This window comes from Acipenser ruthenus, chromosome 3 (genome assembly GCF_902713425.1).
Source record: "Acipenser ruthenus chromosome 3, fAciRut3.2 maternal haplotype, whole genome shotgun sequence".
Taxonomy (NCBI): domain Eukaryota; kingdom Metazoa; phylum Chordata; class Actinopteri; order Acipenseriformes; family Acipenseridae; genus Acipenser; species Acipenser ruthenus.
The window spans coordinates 53,049,604-53,070,381 of NC_081191.1; the positions used below are offsets into that span (position 1 = coordinate 53,049,604).

The 20,778-nt window shown below is 38.3% G+C and overlaps 1 protein-coding gene across 2 annotated transcripts in view; it reads right to left on the reverse strand.

Moving 5' to 3' along the window:
* Positions 1–20,778, reverse strand: part of LOC117435781 (arf-GAP with SH3 domain, ANK repeat and PH domain-containing protein 1-like) — a 208,580-nt gene that overhangs the window by 102,537 nt on the left and 85,265 nt on the right. For both annotated transcript variants that reach the window (XM_059013767.1, XM_034059202.3), the window contains exons 8-9: positions 19,529–19,658; positions 8,899–8,984 (exon numbers count right to left, since the gene is read on the reverse strand). In XM_059013767.1, coding sequence (XP_058869750.1) covers positions 8,899–8,984; positions 19,529–19,658 — 216 coding nt within the window. The remainder of the gene's footprint in view (positions 1–8,898; positions 8,985–19,528; positions 19,659–20,778) is intronic.

Consider the following 20,778-nt stretch of genomic DNA (forward strand, 5'->3'; position numbering starts at 1 on the left):
CTTAACGTTACTTTAACGAAGTTTTTGCCATTGAATATATATATATACAGTACTGTGCAAAAGTTTTAGGCAGGTGTGAAAAAATACTGTAAAGTAAGAATGCTTTCAAAAATAGACATGCTAATAATTTATATTTATCAATTAACAAAATGCAAAGTGAATGAACAGAAGAAAAATCTACATCAAATCAATATTTGGTGTGACCACCCTTTGCCTTCAAAACAGCATAAATTCTTCTAGTTACACTTGCACACAGTTTTTGAAGGAACTCGGCAGGTAGGTTGGCCCAAACATCTTGGAGAACTAACCACAGTTCTTCTGTGGATTTAGGCAGCCTCAGTTGCTTCTCTCTCTTCATGTAATCGCAGACAGACTCGATGATGTTGAGATCAGGGCTCTGTGGGGGCCATACCATCACTTCCAGGACTCCTTGTTCTTTACGCTGAAGATAGTTCTTAATGACTTTCGATGCATGTTTGGGGTCGTTGTCATGCTGCAGAATAAATTTGGGGCCAATCAGATGCCTCCCTGATGGTATTGCATGATGGATAAGTATCTGCCTGTACTTCTCAGCATTGAGGAGACCATTAATTCTGACCAAATCCCCAACTCCATTTGCAGAAATGCAGCCCCAAACTTGCAAGGAACCTCCACCATGCTTCACTGTTGCCTGCAGACACTCATTCGTGTACCGCTGCCCAGCCCTTCGGCGAACAAACTGCCTTCTGCTACAGTCAAAGATTTCAAATTTTGACTCATCAGTCCAGAGCACCTGCTGCCATTTTTCTGCACCCCAGTTCCTGTGTTTTCATGCATAGTTGAGTCGCTTGGCCTTGTTTCCACGTCAGAGGTATGGCTTTTTGGCCGCAAGTCTTCCATGAAGGCCACTTCTGACCAGACTTCTCCGGACAGTAGATGGGTGTACCAGGGTCCCACTGTTTTCTGCCAATTCTGAGCTGATGGCACTGCTGGACATCTTCCGATTGCAAAGGGAAGTAAGCATGATGTGTCTTTCATCTGCTGCAGTAAGTTTCCTTGGCCAACCACTGCGTCTACGGTCCTCAACGTTGCCCGTTTCTTTGTGTTTCTTCAAAAGAGCTTGGACAGCACATCTGGAAACCCCTGTCTGCCTTGAAATTTCTGCCTGGGGGAGACCTTGCTGATGCAGTATAACTACCTTGTGTCTTGTTGCTGTGCTCAGTCTTGCCATGGTGTATGACACTTGACAGTAAACTGTCTTCAGCAACCTCACCTTGTTAGCTGAGTTTGGCTGTTCCTCACCCAGTTTTATTCCTCCTACACAGCTGTTTCTGTTTCAGTTAATGATTGTGTTTCAACCTACATATTGAATTGATGATCATTAGCACCTGTTTGGTATAATTGTTTAATCATACACCTGACTATATACCTACAAAATCCCTGACTTTGTGCAAGTGTACCTAGAAGAATTGATGCTGTTTTGAAGGCAAAGGGTGGTCACACCAAATATGGATTTGATTTCTTCTGTTCACTCACTTTGCATTTAATTGATAAATATAATCTATTAACATGTGTTTGAAAGCATTCTTACTTTACAGCATTTTTTCACACCTGCCTAAAACTTTTGCACAGTACTGTATATATATATATATATATATATATATATATATATATATATATATATATATATATACACACACACACACACACACACACACACAGTGCCTATAGAAAGTCTACACCCCTTTTCAAAATGTTCACCTTTTGTTGCCTTATAGCCTGGAATTAATATGCATTAAAATAGTTTATTTTTTCATGTATCTACACATCCTACCCCACAACTTCCAAGTGAAAAAAATGTTCTAGAAATTTGTAGAAATTTAATAAAAAAAAATAAAAACTGAAATAGCTTGGTTGGATAAGTGTCCACCCCCCTTGTAATAGCAATCCTAAATTAGCTCAGGTGTAACCAATCGCCTTCAAAATCACACACCAAGTTAAGTGGCCTCCACCTGTGTTAAATTGTAGTGATTGACATGATTTCAGGATAAATTCAGCAGTTCCTGTAGGTTCCCTCTGCTGGGTAGTGCACTTCAAAGCAAAGACTCAACCATGAGCACCAAGGCGCTTTCAAAAGAACTCCGGGACAAAGTTGTTGAAAGGCACAGATCAGGGGATGGGTATAAAAAAATATCAAAGGCCTTGAATATCCCTTGGAGCACGGTCAAGACGATTATTAAGAAGTGGAAGGTGTATGGCACCACCAAGACCCTGCCTAGAACAGGCTGTCCTTCCAAACTGGATGACCGAGCAAGAAGGAGACTGATCAGAGAGGCTACCAAGAGGCCAAAGGCAAATTTGCAAGAGCTACAGGCTTTTATGGCCAAGACTCGTCAAAGTGTGCATGTGACAACAATATCCCAAGCACTCCACAAATCTGGCCTGTATGGTAGGGTGACAAGAAGGAAGCCATTGCTCAAGAAAGCCCACTCTGAATCCCATTTGAAGTATGCAAAAAAACATGCAGGAGATTCTGTAGCCATGTGGCAAAATGTTTTGTGGTCTGATGAAACTAAAATTGAACTTTTTGGCCTAAATGCAAAGTGTTATGTTTGGCGCAAACCCAACACAGCGCATCACCCAAAGAACACCATCCCTACTGTGAATCATGGTGGTGGCAGCATCATGTTATGGGGATGTTTCTCATCGGCAGGGACTGGGGCACTTGTCAGGATAGAAGGGAAAATGAATGGAGCAAAGTACAGAAAAGTCCTTGAGGAAAACCTACTGCCCTCTGCAAGGAAGCTGAAACTGGGACGGAAGTTCACCTTTCAGCATGACAACGACCCAAAGCCCACAGCCAAAGCAACACTGGAGTGACTAAGGAACAAAAAGGTAAATGTCCTTGAGTGGCCCAGTCAAAGCCCCGACCTAAACCCAATCGAAAATTTGTGTCATGAAGATTGCTGTCCATCAACGCTCCCCAAGGAACTTGACAGAGCTTGAACAGTTTTGTAAAAAAGAATGGTCAAATATTGCCAAATTTAGGTGTGCAAAGTTGGTAGAGACGTATCCCAACAGACTCACAGCTGTAATTGCTGCCAAAGGTGCTTCCACCAAGTATTAACTTAGGGAGGTGGAGACTTATCCAATTATGATCTTTCAGTTTTGTATTTATAATATATATATTAATTCTCAATAAAAACTTTTTTCCCCTTAACAGTGTGGAGTATGGTGTGTAGATAAGTGGAAAAAAATCCTCATTTAAATGCATGAAACTCTGAGGCACTGACACAACAAAATGTGAAAAAATTTCAAGGGGGTGTAGACTTTCTATAGGCACTATATATATATATGAACATTTATTTTAGAAATCAAAACAAGAAAATGTAAATAAATAAACATCTGAACAGACATCGGTTTACAACATACCTATTTCTAAAACTGAAACTATAGCAATACATTTTTAACTTTTCAACAGCAATCAGTTCATTATCAGATGAGCAAAAGCAACTGAACAACGTAGATAAATAAACTTAGAAGAAAACATTCTACAGAAGCGCACAGCACAAGAACAAAAAAAAGTCTAATTCATTTTTCTTTTTTTTCGACAAAAGGGTATTCCTTTACCTTGAGTCTAAGGCTGGTCACAATCAACACAGATAATGCGCTTCTCCACGCCGCCTTTCTGCACAGGGCACACCTGTCTGAAGTTTTATTTTTATTGCACTTGCCAACCTTGCATTGGTGTCTCTTGCGGCTCTCAGCGGAGTTGCCAGCTTCAGCTGTGGGTATACGTTTGGCAGTCTCCCTCTATTCCAAATGCTTCTTGAGAAATTCCTGTGCTAACTGTAAAATATATTCTCTTCTTGGTAAATTCTTCTCTGTGCATTCTTTGTAAAGTACCCAGGAGTTGATGGCTGCTAGGTCCAATACATTGTAAAACACCTGAACAGGTCACCGTCGGAAGCCAGCTTTCACAGAATACTTCCGTGCCATCTGATCCAAAACATCAACTCCATATGTTCTTGCGTTGTGAAACCCCACGGTCTCTGGTATTTATTTTCACTAGTCCCGATGCTAACTGACTGACCAAAGCAGCGCAACTGGCAAGCAGACGCCAGCCTTTTAAAAGACTGATTGAAAAACAATAGACTGTCAGTCATTCACTCAGGCAGAGAGTAGAGACAAATCTAATTACAGCTAAACACATAGCGGATTGGTAAATAAAAATAATAAAGTAGAATACCGTTCTGTATAATCAAAATACAATTGTTTTCTGTGTGGCCGTCAATGTGACTGCTACCGGGGCTTTTAGGTATAATGTAATATATCTCATTTATTTCTGCACTCCCGTGTTTCATGCTTTGTGGGAATATTTAATACATACGGACAGAAAGGTACATGAACGCGCAGCCCCATATGTGTCACACGACTGGAGAAAATTACATTTTAAAACCAAAAACCGCCAAAATGACTGTCACAGGGCTTCCAGTGTTAACATTTCATGGTCATATAAAAATAGCTTTCTAATCTTTTTCAATCATACAGTATTCATGAGTCCAGCTGTTTTGAAAGCTTTGGTCAGAACTTGAGCCAAAAGGGGTGCAATCCAACAAACATTTTTGATTTTGAAAGAGCCATAACAATAACAAAACAACAATACTATAAATAATAACACGTTCAATGTCCGTTCAAATTTGTGTTCAGACAATGTGTTCAGTGTTCTGAAAATCTGAGATACTTGCACAAACCACGCATGTGTGGTTTATTTATTTATTTTTTAATTTCCATGTGACTCCGTAGCAATGCTTAGAAGTGTATCATGGTAGCTTTGTTTTATTTTGCTTAAAATGGCATAAATGGCAAGGAATTTAAAGCAGTAATAGAAGACTGAGATTTTTCAGAATTTGAAAAGGCAGCAAGCCTTTTCGTTCTGTAATAATCACCCCCAATCTCTCAAACTTGTTTTTACCATACTGTACGAATCAATCTGAGCAACTGGTCATTTGCAGTCCAATTACCCTTGAAAACACACACTGTACCTTAAGGGTTTATTTAATTTAACTTTTCAGTCGCTTTACCTTCTAGTGCTTTGCTTTATATTTCAATTTTACTTATAATTTCAATAAAATGGTGTATTAAATGAATTGTTAAATAGTTCATCAATTCCCCTTTGCTTGTTACTTTCTCTGTGTTAATGTCAATGGAAACATACAAAAGTTAAGAGTGGCCAAACAATATTCAATAATGTAAAAAAATAAATAAATAAATAATCAGTGATGTTAAACGCAATTTTGGAGTAACAATCAGTTTGACCTATAGCGGGTCTGCATGTTGTGTAAGTACATTTATTTTTACTGTTATTATTATGTTTTAGGCAGGGATTTCTGCATTGTGTGTTTCATAGATAGTGAAGGTTAGGTGGTACAGTATTAACAAGATGCAATGCGTGATGTCACTAAATAAAAAAAGATGGTTTTCATAAAATTGTGTATAGATTACATTCCAAAGTACTTTACTCTGTTTTAAATAAATACTTTAGTAACACTTCTGTAGTATATTAACCTTGCTTTAGACTTGTTGTGAATGTGGTTGTGTTTTTTTTGTTTGTTTCTCCTGAAGCTACCAAGGTGTGCCAGGGATAGTAGCCCTGCGTGCCATAGGTTCGCAGCCCCTAGTCAAGGCTCTCGGGGACACGGGCTACCGCGTCCTTTATGCACGCATGGTTTATCGGGACTCTCGGGTTTGCAGTTGTCTGTGTCCCCGGGACACGTGGCTGTCCGTCTGATGCAGATTATTATTATTATTATTGTTCTGTTTTGTTTTAAACCTCGCAAGTCATACGGCTGTGTTGTGTGAGCTGCAAGCTTCGGTGTGTTGGCGGGCTCAAGCTGTTTTTCCCGCTGTAGAGAACTATAATTTTCTTTGGACATCCACTTCTTTCAAGCGTTTTTGTTGAATTTGTTCTGTGATACTTCTTGAATATTGCTCTTGTGGATTTTGGTACTCCATATTTCTGTGATACTGTTCTGTAGCCATTTCCTTTGTTGTAGTTTGCTACAAGGGCGTTTCTCAAATGTGAATCCAACTCCTTAATTTTGACGGTGTCAATACTTGTGTCATGAACAAATATTTGAAATTACTTAAGCAATTTTTTTTATTTCTTTTTTTTTTTTTTAATAAAGATTGTTTGTTAAACTACCACAAATTGTGTATTTTGGTCTTTGTTATTTTAAGTGTAGGGTGCCTATACATTTGTCCCTGACTGTACTTCTCAAAATAAAGAAATACTATTTCTTCCACTAGCCGACATGCTAATTTAGTATATAAAAACCATATTTGGAGCTTGGATAATCCAAGGGGCATCTCAAACAAACTGGGGTTATATTAATGCAAAAGAGATTTTAACACAAGATTAGAGCCATCAGTTTCATGAAGAAGATGGTCCATGACTTAAATGTATGTATGCACAGTATATGTAAAATATGAAATATTATGAAATATAAAAATGTAATACAATTATGTACCAAAAACATAACAATGTCTCATTTCTGCAGATCCCAGAATGTTATAGTACAAGAGGATCTAAATCTATCAACAATAAAACCCTAAAGTGAATCATATTTCTGTTGCCCTTTTGTTTATCCCTACCACTTGACCAACCATGGATCACGGCACTACATCTAGATCCCCAAGTGAATCTCTTTTCTGCCTGCGTAGAAATGCAGTTGTGGAAACAGTGTATATTGTACTCTTCCTTCAAGATGTATCTTCTTCCTTGGCACTAAAGCTGAAAGCAGATATACAGACGTGCTCAAATGTGTTGGTACCCCTCCACAAAAAACAAAGAATGCACAATTTTCTCTGAAATAACTTGAAACTGACAAAAGTAATTGGCATCCACCATTGTTTATTCCATATTTAATAGAAATCAGACTTTGCTTTTGATTTTTTATTCAACATAATATTGTAAATAATAAAACAAATGAAAATGGCATGGACAAAAATGATGGGACCGCTAACCTAATATTTTGTTGCACAACCTTTAGAGGCAATCGCTGCAATCAAACGTTTTCTGTAGCTCTCAATGAGACTTCTGCACCTGTTAACAGGTAGTTTGGCCCACTCTTCCTGAGCAAACTGCTCCAGCTGTCTCAGGTTTGATGGGTGCCTTCTCCAGACTGCAAGTTTCAGCTCTTCCATAGATGTTCGATAGGATTCAGATCAGGACTCATAGAAGGCCACTTCAGAATAGTCCAATGTTTTGTTCTTATCCATTCTTGGGTGCTTTTAGCTGTGGGAGGACCAATGACCTGCGACTGAGACAGAGCTTTCTGACACTGGGCAGTACGTTTCGCTCCAGAATGCCTTGATAGTCTTGAGATTTCATTGTGCCCTGCACAGATTCAAGGCACCCTGTGCCAGGCGCAGCAAAGCAGCCCCAAAACATAACCGAGCCTCCTTCATGTTTCACTGTAGGTATGGTGTTCTTTTCTTTGAAAGCTTCATTTTTTCGTCTGTGAACATAGAGCTGATGTGACTTGCAAAAAAGCTCCAGTTTTGACTCATCTGTGCTTGTATCTCTTTGGCAGTTATCTTTGGTTCTTTTTCTACCATTCGCACTATCCTTCTGTTCAATCTGGGGTCGATTTTCCTCTTGCGGCCGCGGCCAGGGAGGTTGGCTACAGTTCCATGGACCTTAAACTTCTTAATAATATTTGCAACTGTTGTCACAGGAACATCAAGCTGCTTGGAGATGGTCTTGTAGCATTTACCTTTACCATGCTTGTCTATTATTTTCTTACTGATCTCCTCAGACAACTCTCTCCTTTGCTTTCTCTGGTCCATCTTCAGTGTGGTGCACACAATGATACCAAACAGCACAGTGACTACTTTTCTCCATTTAAATAGGCTGCATGACTGATTACAAGATTGGAGACATGTGTGATACTAATTAAAGAAACTAATTAGTTTGAAATATCACTATAATCCAATTATTTATTATCTTTTCTAAGGGGTACCAACAAATGTGTCCAGGCCATTTTAGAATATCTTTGTAGAATAAGCAATAATTCATCTCTTTTCACAGCTTCTTTGCTTTATTCTATGACATGCCAAAGGCATGCAAGTATACGTGATAAAATAGCTTTTAATTGCATCACTTTTCAGGAGGAATGAAGCATTATTTCAATGAATGGTACCAACAAATTTGAGCACGTCTGTATACCTGCATTTTCATGGAGAATGAAATGTTTCATGGTAGGGAATGGAATATTCTTTCACTGCATGTGTTTTTTCTCTGTTAAAAATGCATACAAGGTTTTTAAGAAATGTTCTCTCTTACAAATAACATATCACTAAGCTTCTGTTACATGCCAAAACTTGAAGTCTGCTGTATCAAGCTTGCTGTATCCCTTCCAGAACTCATAGGAAATGCTGATAATTAAAATTGATAACAGCTACAGCAAAAAAAAACAAAAAAAACAAAACACTAGTTTTGGTACAGTGAAAAAAATATCAATTGAAGTCGACAGCTGGGAAATAGTCTCCCAGGTAATTTAGTGACTGTTGTTTCAGTGTAACATCAAAGCCGGAGGCCCTCTCGTTGTTCATTATGAATTATTACTGCATTGTTCTGTGTAACCTGAAATTAAATGTTCTAATTACAGTAGCCCAAGAGACAATTAGTTGATTTCAAATGTGTCACGCTTACTGGAATATTATACTGTAAACAATAACAAATCTTCATTTATTTGTAATCTATCAACATAGCTATCCTTTTTCTTTTGTTACTTGAAAAAGCGCAAACAAGTTTAAAATATCATGGAAGGAGAGGAAAAAGAAGAAAGGAAATTAAGACAGGTACCATATACAACCTTTAAATAATATTTACATGAATATAAACATTTTACTTACTTGCATTGTGCATGGTAATACTTTATGAGGTTTTGCAGAAGGTCCACTCCCTTTTTTGTCTTGATTTCGTTCACTTTAATCAGATACTATGGACAGAAATACATAACATACCATTGAAAATATGTATTAGATGGAAGACAAATAATAATATTAATATAAAAAAATTCTACTAAACATGTATAGAATCATTAATAACTGCATACAATTTCTGATAAAAAATAATACATTTCAATGTAATTATTATGTCTAAACAGTGTTATACTGCTCCTTCAATACCAGTAGCATCATGTTTAAATGTTTTCTTTTCTTAATAATGAACAGCCCATGTTTGACCTGACATCAAAGCACTTTAGAACTAGGCAGATTGAAACAAACTGTTTTATTACATTGTACACTTCTGAATACCAGTGGGAATTATATAGATATATAAAAAAATGTATTCACATTTCTATTGCATCATATAAAAGGTAGAACCATTTAATTAGTGTGTTCCTTGATTAAAGAGATTTTTGAAGATCCTTCTTTAATCAAGTTCTCAAATTCAATGCGCCTTTAAATACAACCTCATAGCATAGGACCTACATTAAGAGTTACAGTATATCAGGGCATGTGTGATGTTTGTCCAGCATTATTGTTCTCTTTGGTAAACTGTCCTACATTATGTTATGTAATGGAGGTGGATAGAGTTTCCGCATCATAATTTCATTCAACACTGTCTGAGCTGCCTCACGTATTGGTAAAACACAGATTCTAATGCTAGATACAGCAGCCACCTAATTTAGACGAGTAAAATGCTAAAAATGTATATATTTACAATATCCATTTTGAAGAATTCTTGCAGTGAAAGATTTCAAACTATATTTTAAATGTAATTTATTACATGTAAATCAAAGAAATCAACAAAAGTAGGGGCTCCCGAGTGGCACATCCGGTAAAGGTGCTCTGCGTGGAGTGCAGGATGCGCCCTATAGCCTAGATGTCACCGGTTCGAGTCCAGGCTATTCCATTGCCGACCGTGTACAGGAGCACCCAGGGGGCGGGGAGGGCTTAGGTCGGCCAGGGTGTCCTCGGCTGACCGCACACCAGCGACCCCTGTGGTCTGGCCGGGCGCCTGCAGGCTTGCCTGTAAGCTGCCCAGAGCTGCGTTGTCCTCCGACGCTGTAGCTCTGAGGTGGCTGCATGGTGAGCCTGCAGTGTGTAAAGAAGTGGGTGGCTGACGGTACATGCTTCGGAGGACAGCGTGTGTTCATCTTCACCCCTCCTGAGTCAGCACAGGGGTGGTAGCGGTGAACTGAGCCTAAAAATAACTGGACATTCTAAATTGGGAGAAAATAATAAAAATAATTGGCGACTACTAAACTATATTTTAAAAAAAAAAGCACAAACACATATACCCCATACTCCCACCCTTCATCCCATCCCTCCAGCTGTAGAATCTAACAAGTAAACAATCTATAACAAAGATGCTTATAATAACGGTTACAAATATGAAACTTAATATTGAAAACAACCAAACAAATAAAAACTATCTAGATTTAAAAAAATAGATAGTGTGACAGTGGGGTGCTTTTGGTCACAATTGTCGGTTCTTTACCACAGTCTTCTAGTGTAAACAAAGGAGACTCACAACAGCAGGAATCTTGTACAAAACAAGACGGTGCTCGTACATTTATTTTCTTTGTTGTTTTGAAGATGTAAATGACAAATGTACAATACTGGTTTTCAAATAAAACAACACAAAAACAAGCACCTATCTCCACACTGAGAACTAAACTAAATACTTCAGGACAAAAGTAAACTATAACATGGGACGGCTAAGCCATTTACCAATCAAAACACTTAGTATATTTCTTTATAAAGAGTAGAGACGATACCTTGTAGTTTGCTGCAACACGCTGGGTCTGTGGGCAGGACTGAGCCTTGTCAAAGACCCTTGCACTGTTGCTTCAACCCTGCTTATATACCTGCCTTAACTGATTGCAGGTGTTTCTAATTAACATCAGGTAAGTACCTGTTTGGACACGTATGGTATCCTGGGAAATGTAGTTCAGGGTTCTATTACAACTGAACTACACTTTCCTTTACAACTCACAGCTACTGTGTACAAACCGCGATAGAATATATACTCTGTCCAATACTTTTCCCTGCACTTTGTTACAACAGATAGATAGATAGAGATAGATAGATAGATAGATAGATAGATAGATAGATAGATAGATAGATAGATAGATAGATAGATAGATAGATAGATAGATAGATAGATGAACTAATACACAAATAAGTCTCTGTAAGTCGCCTTGGATAAAGGTAACTGCTAAATAAGCAAATAATAATAATAATGTTGGAAAACATGGAACAAGTATTGAATAGCAGTTTGCTACGCATGAGGAATGACGGCTGTATTCATGTTATTTTTCTGAAAAGTGATTTAACATTGGATAGAAAAAACTGTTAGTTCCAAAAATGCAAGCACTGCTGTGATAGATGAAGGCTGCAATATGGTAGAGAAGTTAAGATTCTTTTGTGTCAAAGCAAATGGCTGGCCAGCAGCACACGGCTGTACAAACAAGTCCTTTGATCTCCAGCCTTGACATGAAAGAAGTTTGCCCTTCGGGAGTCCACTGGGGTATAAAACTAGTTAAACAGGTTTTTGCTTAGAAAATACAGCTGGTTTATGACGGGGTCATAAAGCTAGTTTTCAAGGGGACCGAAGGAGCCAGGCTCTAAGACTTCAGAGAGATCCAAAGAGATAGTGCCACTGGGATCAAAGGGTCTTAGGCAAATCGGAGAGATAGGAACAAGGAAGGTGACAAAAACCAGATGTATGGACCTTTTTGGGGCACCAGGGTCTGAAGACTGCACTGAGATCTTCACACTAGATCACACACACACACACACTCACACTGAATGAAATATATGGTAATAGGATAATGAGTTGTACCTTTTCTATTGGTTAAGTGTCAGAGAAAGAGGAGGAGAGAGACACCTATGCAGAAGGGTATTTAATGTCATGCAACAATTGTAAGAACGAGTATTCTGTTTGTCCTGTACCTGGGACCAGGCTCCCTGCATATTTCAATAAACCTAACAACTGACTGAAGAAAAGGACTCTGTGCAGTTTCTTGAATCTACTTACTCACCATCCTTTTTTAAGTTACATCATTTGGCGAGCCACCTGCGGACTGTTTCCTGAAACTTTTTTTTTCAAAAAACCGGGGAGGTTTGATACCTGACTGCAGAGAAACCCATTTGCCCAGCCTGAATCCCGTGCACAGGACCAGGACAAAGCGAATTGACAGAGACTGCTTCTAACTTCTGACCAGACGGTGTGGAGAATTTTTGAATCAGGACTTCAGCTCGAACATATAACCACGTACATTGGTGAGTAGTTACTGGTTTATTGTTTTATATGCAGTGTTTAGAATGTAGTGAGAATCAAGGGTAGAGTATGAAAGAGGACTTCTTGATAATTCATGTACATTGAGGACACAATTAGTTAAGTCAAGAGAGATTGACCGCTGAACTAAAAGTGTATTGACTATTAGGACTTTAGGTATGAAAGAGGACCTCTGGATTCTTAAAAAAGTCGGAGTAAATCGTGTAGTGTTATGATGTGCCAGTAGAGTCTATTGGACTAGTTACACGGACTTGTATAGCTCAACAGGTACGGGCATACTCAGATTTATGTTTTATGTTTGTTTTTGAGAGGGTTTGGTACACCTGTTTTGTCTTTGTTTTCACTGTTTGGTTTATAAGTCACGATAAGGGGGCAATAGGATAAGCCTCTTATTTAACTGTCCACATTAGGTGGTACAGATAAGGAACAATCAGACAATAAGTTCCAGTTAAGCCCAAATAGCACATACAAAAGTGTAAATTAAATGTGCAATAAACCAAAATAAAAGTTTATGCTTCGTTAAGCATAGCTTTAAACACAGAATATTGGTAAAAACAAGACAAAACTAAAAAGTGTTGTTGTTTTTTTGTTAGTTTTGTGTTTTGTTGGGAGTCTGATCAACTCCAAATATGTTAGAAGCTGACCCTCAATGTCATCAAATGGATGACTGGAGAATATGGAACATAGACTATGTGTTAAAACATGGCAAAAAGGGAAGCTATGTACAGAACAGTAATGTACATGTTCATGTGACAGGTCAGGAGTGTGTGTCTCGTAAGAAGAAAAAGACAAAGGCGATTCAAGACTGGTAGCCCACAAAAAAACAAAAAACAAAAGAAAACTGTAATGGTAAAGATTCTATATCAACTTTGAGGAATACATGTTGTAAAAATAAAATTAAAAGGTCACATTAAAATGTAATTAAGAAGTTGCTTATTAATGATTGTTTGAGTAATTCTGATTTTGCTTAAGCGTGGAGATAAAGTAACATCTTAGTAAAACTATGTACTAAGAACCAGGATGAATACTTATTGTCTTGCCTCGATCATAAGAGGGTTTGATAAGGGAAAGAGACCCATGTTAACTGATGAGTTATTTGTATTGTGTTAGTGTTTGAATGCAAAGGAATGGCCAACCTTTGAACTAAAACAATAACACAAATATACAAAGCAACAATTAATAGTTTGTTCAGGATTATATTGGTAAAACAAGAGGAACAGTTTGTCTTTCTGATAGAGGATTTACTTGAAAAGAAAGTGGTGGTATTATTTTGGTACGCAGGGTCTGTGTCTCCCTGGTCAATTTTTTTCTAAACAGACCACATATATTGCCATTCCACACGATCAAGGCTTTTTCTCTGTCCACAAACAATATTCCACTGTGAGAATCTAATTTATCACTATTGGAGATCACATGTAGTAACTGACGGATGTTATCAGGAAAATAGGACGCTATTGAGACCGTGAAATAATAAATGTTGACTCTACCCAACAATGGGTATTGTCAGCAGTCAAACCGCGGGGTACAGTCCTGAAATAATAATACACAAACAAACACACAACATATACACGGCCACTTCTGATAGTTGGTGCTCTGAGTGCAGGTGAGGTGCAAAGTATTTTACAGTGTCAACTGGTGCAGTGTAGTCCGGGCTCGTTGCTGGCCTGTAGTTCCTGGCTGGCTGGCTACCGACTGACCCTGGAATGAACTGCCAGACCAACCAGTACGATGCACTCTGTTCCTGTTAAACAGCGCCCTCACAGATCGGGAGGGAGATTGTTGACTCGGATTCATTCGCTCTCTGTCACATATCCCACCACTCAGTGGAACTGAAGGAACACTCAACTGAATCTACTTTCCCCATGACACCCCCTCCCGGGAAAAGTAATCTGCATTTTGATGATCTTTCCCTGCACAGTGTGTCATAAAATACATGAAGGGTTGCAGCGCCAGATACCACCGAATTAACTGGGCGTTACTATCCTTCATCGTGCTTAACCATCTGAGTGAGGCGTGGTCAATGACCAGATTGAATGAATGTTCCAATAGGTAGTAGCGTAAGGTCTGAGTGGCCCATTTAATGGCCAGACATTCCTTCTCTATGACAGAGTAGTTACGCTCCCGAGGGAGCATCTTTTTACTTATATAGAGGATGGGGTGTTCTACTTCGTCGATCTGCTGGGACAAGACTGAGACATTTGAGACAGAAAGTTAGTTCCATGATCAGTCAGTATCTCTTTGGGAATCCCTACTCTACATAATCTGCACTAATTCCTTGGCTAATGCAGCTGCACTAGTGGACCTCAAATGAAACTACTTATGTGTATCGCGTTGCGTAATCTACCACCACTAATATATCAGAAGGTAGCAAAGGGCCCATTATGTCCATTGCAACGCTCAAAGGGAGTGAAAATGAAGCCCTACCCAATAAAATCGAGCCAATACGCGGTCCCTTGTTTTATCAGCTCCGAGGTGCCCTGCAAAAGGGATATCATGCGCCAGCCTCATGACCTTGGGCTGACAAGATGGGGGGAACCATTAACTGCGTTACAGGCTGTCCTGTGCATGTGGCAGGGTTTACCCTATACGGTAATTATGAAGTGCGGATATACTTGCGCCCCAGAGCTTTCAACATCCTTACCTTCAACAGACCGAACCTGTCCCCAAGCGTGCACCAGTGTGGGGTCGTTTTTCTGGCCCCACACTAGGTCCGCGCTTGAGTCCCACATGTCCGGTATATTGATAGGGGCCGGAGTAACATCTGCCCTGGATGGCCCAGTAACCTCACCCTCTCGGTCGCACTGCATACCGACTCCCTCTGAGCTGTTTAACAGGAACAGAATGCCTCCTACTGGTTGGTCTGGCAGTTCATTCCAAGGTCAGTCGGAAGCCAGCCAGCCAGCCAGGAAGGGGACGGAGTTACAATGCCCAAAGTCATCATCCTAAAGTGATTCATTCACTCTCTGTCACAAGTATAAATTAGAAAAAAAAGATTGAAAGGTTTCATTATTATTATTATTATTATTATTTATTTCTTAGCAGACGCCCTTATCCAGGGCGACTTACAATATCACATTATTTTTACATACAATTCCCCATTTATACAGTTGGGTTTTTACTGGAGCAATCTAGGTAAAGTACCTTGCTCAAGGGTACAGCAGCAGTGTCCCCCCAGGGATTGAACCCACGACCCTCTGGTCAAGAGTCCAGAGCCCTAACCGCTACTCCACACTGCTGCCCATTAACTACTTTGGGATCAGAAACCAGCCCCCCCTGTTGGAGAATTGATTTTTGTAATGGTAAATCTACCCTCCTGGCATTTCAACTTTAAAGCAATGCGGCGAGATGGTCTACTACTGTCTGTATAGTATTTGTGCTTGGCAGAGTGCATGAGAAATTCAACCCTCTGTTTTAACAAATTATTCAATTCAGCCCATTCTGGCCGTCAACAGCACTACTGTAGCCTTTAAAGTGTGTTCTAATTTGCTACAGCTAGACTCCAGCTGAGATATCAATTGCAATTTCCACTTTTTTAAATAGGATGAAAACCAAATCGCATTACCATGTATAACACCCTTGATAGCAGCCCAACTCATTGCTGGATTGTTTACCGAGCTCTGTGACAGAGAGCGAATGAATCCAAGTCAACAATCTCCCTCTCTCCCACCCACTTTAATATTAATACATTCTGTCAATTTTGATCTAAACTGAGGCAGAAAATCCTGATTCTGAAGAAGTGATGTATTGACTCCCCACCTGTTTGATTTGCCCTGGCTGGGAGCCAGATTAAATACAGACATAATCGCACAACGGTCAGAGATGTTTCTAGGCAGTACATCCACGTTACCAGCACAGTATAAAATATTAGCAGAGGAAAGAATAAAATCGATCCTAGAGAATGTTTTGTGATATGGAGAGAAATATGTAAAATCCTTGGCAGACGGATTTTGAAAATCGCCATAAGTCAGTCAAATTCAAATCGTTAATGAAGATACACAGAGCTTATACTGAATATAATACTCGCTTAGGACATGTCTAATTGATTGTCAACACACACATTCATGTCTGCACCCACTGTTAACTTATATTCTCCCAAAGACAGCAATTCATTTGTGAGCCATGGAAAAAATGCAGGGTCATATACTGTAGGCACGTAGATTCATGCAAAAGCAATTTTTTCGCTATTCACAGTAGCACAGCAGAGCACCAGTCTACCTGTTTGATCAGAATTAATCCATGTTGTGTTTCATTAAGATTGAAATATCCATGTTGTGTTTCATTAAGATTGAAACTCCCTTTGTCTTTCATCCATCACTGGAAGCTACTATTAACTTATAATAACTTGACATTGAAATGTGTCTATTGGCTTTAAATGGGTGATTCTCACCAAATCTTGTCTGTTTGTGTTTTTCATGTGCAAAAATGAAAAATACTTTTTCCACAAACAATTTATGTTAAATGCTTTGAACAAAGTCTCAAGTATATTATGCAAGTACATTTTATAATTCAAATACTTTAATTTTGTATTTTTTTTTTTACATTTTATGTGATTAAGCAAAACAAAATCTCATTACCGTAACCAATTCATTTTTACATGAAAAACATAGAATTATATATTTCTATGGTAATTTTGTGATAAAATTACTTATAACAAGTTATTTTCTTAAACATATCAACAATTATTCATGTATTTTTAAATAAATATAAAAAATATCCACACATTTGTCTCATTACCGTAATATGACACGTAATCAGATGTCTTCTTTTGTTTTACTTACTTATTTAATTATGGATATTAAAATACACATATATTGATGTAAGGGAAAACATTTGTATAATACATTTTCCTTGCCAATTTCATATTAGTTTTTAAAACATTTCCTCTATTTTAAAAATAATAGTCTGTTGCGGTAATGATATAAATGTGACGGAGGATGAGATGGTATATTACGAGTTCAATATACATTTGACTATTTTAGTAATTTTAATAAATCTCTAAAAATTATTCAGTGATATTACAATCAAGAGATAAAAACAAGCTGTAATAACAGTATAAAATAAACACATAAAACAACAAATGTACTCAGACTTGGGTTAAAACGCATTTGAAAATACTGTTCAAATACTTTAAAGGTTGTTTTCACCGTATTCATCAGTGAGACCTAATCATACATTTAACCAATTACTGTACTATCCATTCAAACTCGCCTGTTCATGATCTTTTCAACCTTTAAAGGTGAGTTCTGAAGAGGTTGAGAAGATCACGAACAGGTGAGTGAGTTCAAATAGATGGTAATAGGTAGAAGTGTAATTGAAGATCTTTCCTTGATAAATAGGGGTAAATATAATTTTAAAAGTATTTGAACAGTATTCGCAAATGTATTTAACCCAAGCATGAGTAAATTTGTCTTTTAATGTTTATTTTTTATGCTGTTATAGCTTGTTTTTTTCTCTTCATTGTCATACAGTATTTGAACATCTAGTACTAATTAATTTCACTATAACCTATGTGAAAACAACACCTATTCCTCAAAGCAACAAACATTAATGTAACTGTAAACAAAACTGTTTAAAAGACAGAAGTAATGCAGTACAGAGAGCACCAAATCTAACTGTGAGACCTCCTATCCCCATGTTCAATATAATTCCAGATCACTGAGCCTTGTATTGATGTTTAGCCCAAATATTGCCGGGTAGATTAGGAAAGCATCCACTCTTCTCTGGCGAAGCTTAGCTCTGACCTCTTTGAAGGCCTTTGTCAGCTGTAGCGAGGCAATAATCCGCAAGAAGCTGATGCGATGACCCTCCACTTGTATAGGTTGCAATTTCCGAGCTCCCTGCAGAATAGCATGGCGATCCAAATAGTGAAGTAACATAAATATGTTATGTACGTAGTTTGTTAGAGCCATGTGTTGAGCCACTAAACAGTGTGCTCTGTCTATCTCGATCGGGATCGCTGAAGAGCCACACAGGCAGCATAGTCAAGCAGTGGTTTGTATCCTTTTCCACCTGCCTCATGTCGCCTTTAAGGGTGTCCATCTTTGCAGTAACTTTCTCCACTACTTTCATGTGTGCATTGAGGTCTGCTCTCATGGAACGAAGGAGCACACCATTATCTTGCACTGCCTCCCTAACAGGCCCCAAAGCCTCGGCTAGCATGTCCTTCACCAAGTTGCGGAAAGTGTCAGCCTGCGCAGCCACGGCTCATTCAATCACTGGCATAATCTCATCTGAAGGAGAAGATTTTTTTAAGCGTTTCCCTTCGGGAGTTGCTTGGGGGGGAAGCTGTAGAACTTTTACGAGACGCCATCAGACCAACGGGAAACGAACAAAAACAGGAACATTTTGTAAAATAAATATGATATAAACAGAATAGCGGAGGTATCAGATCTAGGTTATATGAAGTGCAGCCATCTCGCGGGAGCGTCACCGGAACTTCTTAAGTAAGGTCCAGTTAACTGCTGCCCAGGCAAGCACTATCAGCACTGGCGGTGGCTGTCCAAATTCGCCAGAAGCTCACGAAAAAAGATCCCTCTCACGACAAAATAATTTAAATTTATTTTTTCGTCAGAATATTTTTTGTTTCATGAGCACGACACTAGCTCACGTAAGAAGAATTATTTTTCTGTCAGAGTACTATCTCTTTCATGAGAAGAATTGTTTGTCCGTGAGACAAGTGACAAGAGAGACAAAATAAACACATTTCAGACTCACAAAAAGTAAAGATAAATGTTTTATGGAGTCCCAGTTATATAAAGACATGCCACAGTTTACTAGAGATATATGATTAAGGCAGTCTCGATTTATATTTTAATTTTTTTAACTGAAAAAAAAAAAAAAAAGATTGCTGCCTCACAAACAAAGATTTTTTTTCTGACGAAAGATGACTGGACCCTCACGAAACATAATATTCTGTGGCCAATTCTTTGTCCGTGATCAAACATCTAACTTGAAGAGCTGCTCAGAACCCAACATTTTAAATTCATGAACGTATGAATATTTTCTTCACCAAACCAGCGAAAGGCACTATTCTGGGCCAGTTCCTTTGTACCCTGAAATTTTCAAAAAAAAAAAACAGCAAAGAAAAACATATCTATGTATGTATGCATGCATGCATGCATGCATGCCTGCCTGCCTGCCTGCCTGCCTGCCTGCCTGCCTGCCTGCCTGCCTGCCTATCTGACATACATTTCTCTAAATATTATAAAATACTGTTAGAAAAACATCTCTTACCTCACACATCTGAAGCTGAAAAAGTCGCCTTTCCTTCTCCATCTCTTCGGCTATTTCTGCTCCTGTAATCTCTGTTCGAATCATGCCATGCTGTTTGGCATGCTCTCGTTTTTCCTTTTCAATTTTTGTACTACAAAATATTCAGAAAAACACACTGTTGTCTCTCTACAGCTATGGCCAATAGTATTGCATCACTTAGAATTTTAAGACAGACATAATTAAAAACTATATATATATATATATATATATATATATATAGACACACAGACACACACACACATGCAGTCGACTCCACTTATTTGCATATTGGATAATTGCATAAATCACTTAACTGCATAGCATGCAGCTGGTCCCGTTTTTTCACTTAATTCACTTAATTGCATGAAGCTGCGCGGTCCGAAGCCCATTGTACATTGCATTTTAATTTGGATAACTGCATAATGCAAACAATATTCAAGTGTTTATAAAAAAAACTAAACAACGCACGACAGCGGGAAAATCAGTCAAGAAAGGCACAGAAAATGGCAAAGTGAATCTGTAAAACACATGAGCCTCCGCACACACACTACAAGCCTTCATGGAGGCAAATGGTTCTTATCAATTGTTTATCAGCAAATCGGCAGAATACTGTGCATACTTCCATAAAATACTGGTTTTGCTACGTTGTAGTCACAGGATCTATGGTACTGTATATACCTTTTAACGTTTATGTTTTACTGTACTGTATTACAATAACTTAGACTATTTTTCTGAACTTGTTCATTATTTAAACTATTATTTAACTTACAATAACATGTAAGTGAAAAATAAAGTCATGAATCTGATCAAAACAAGTCCTATATACCTATACCTATTAGACCTATTGTCATTGTATTCCCTCACTCATGTTATTTGCATACTCTGGTTATGTGCATGGCCTCACACCGGTCCTGAGCACATGCAATTATGCGGAGTCGACTATAGATAGATAGATAGATAGATAGATAGATAGATAGATAGATACACACACTGCTGTGCAAATGTCTTAGACATGTTGCATTTTTCTACTCTGATGCATTATGAGCATCAACAATTTACTCAAAGCCTCCACTAGTGTTTTCTACATTTATAACAACCTTGACTTGCATAAAAAAGGAAAAACATTGAGTGAAATAGCTCACATCACTTGATTTTCAAGGTGTGGTATCCGAAGCATAATCAACAAGTACAGAGAAACATCATCTGTAATTGACAAACCCATGTCTGGAAGA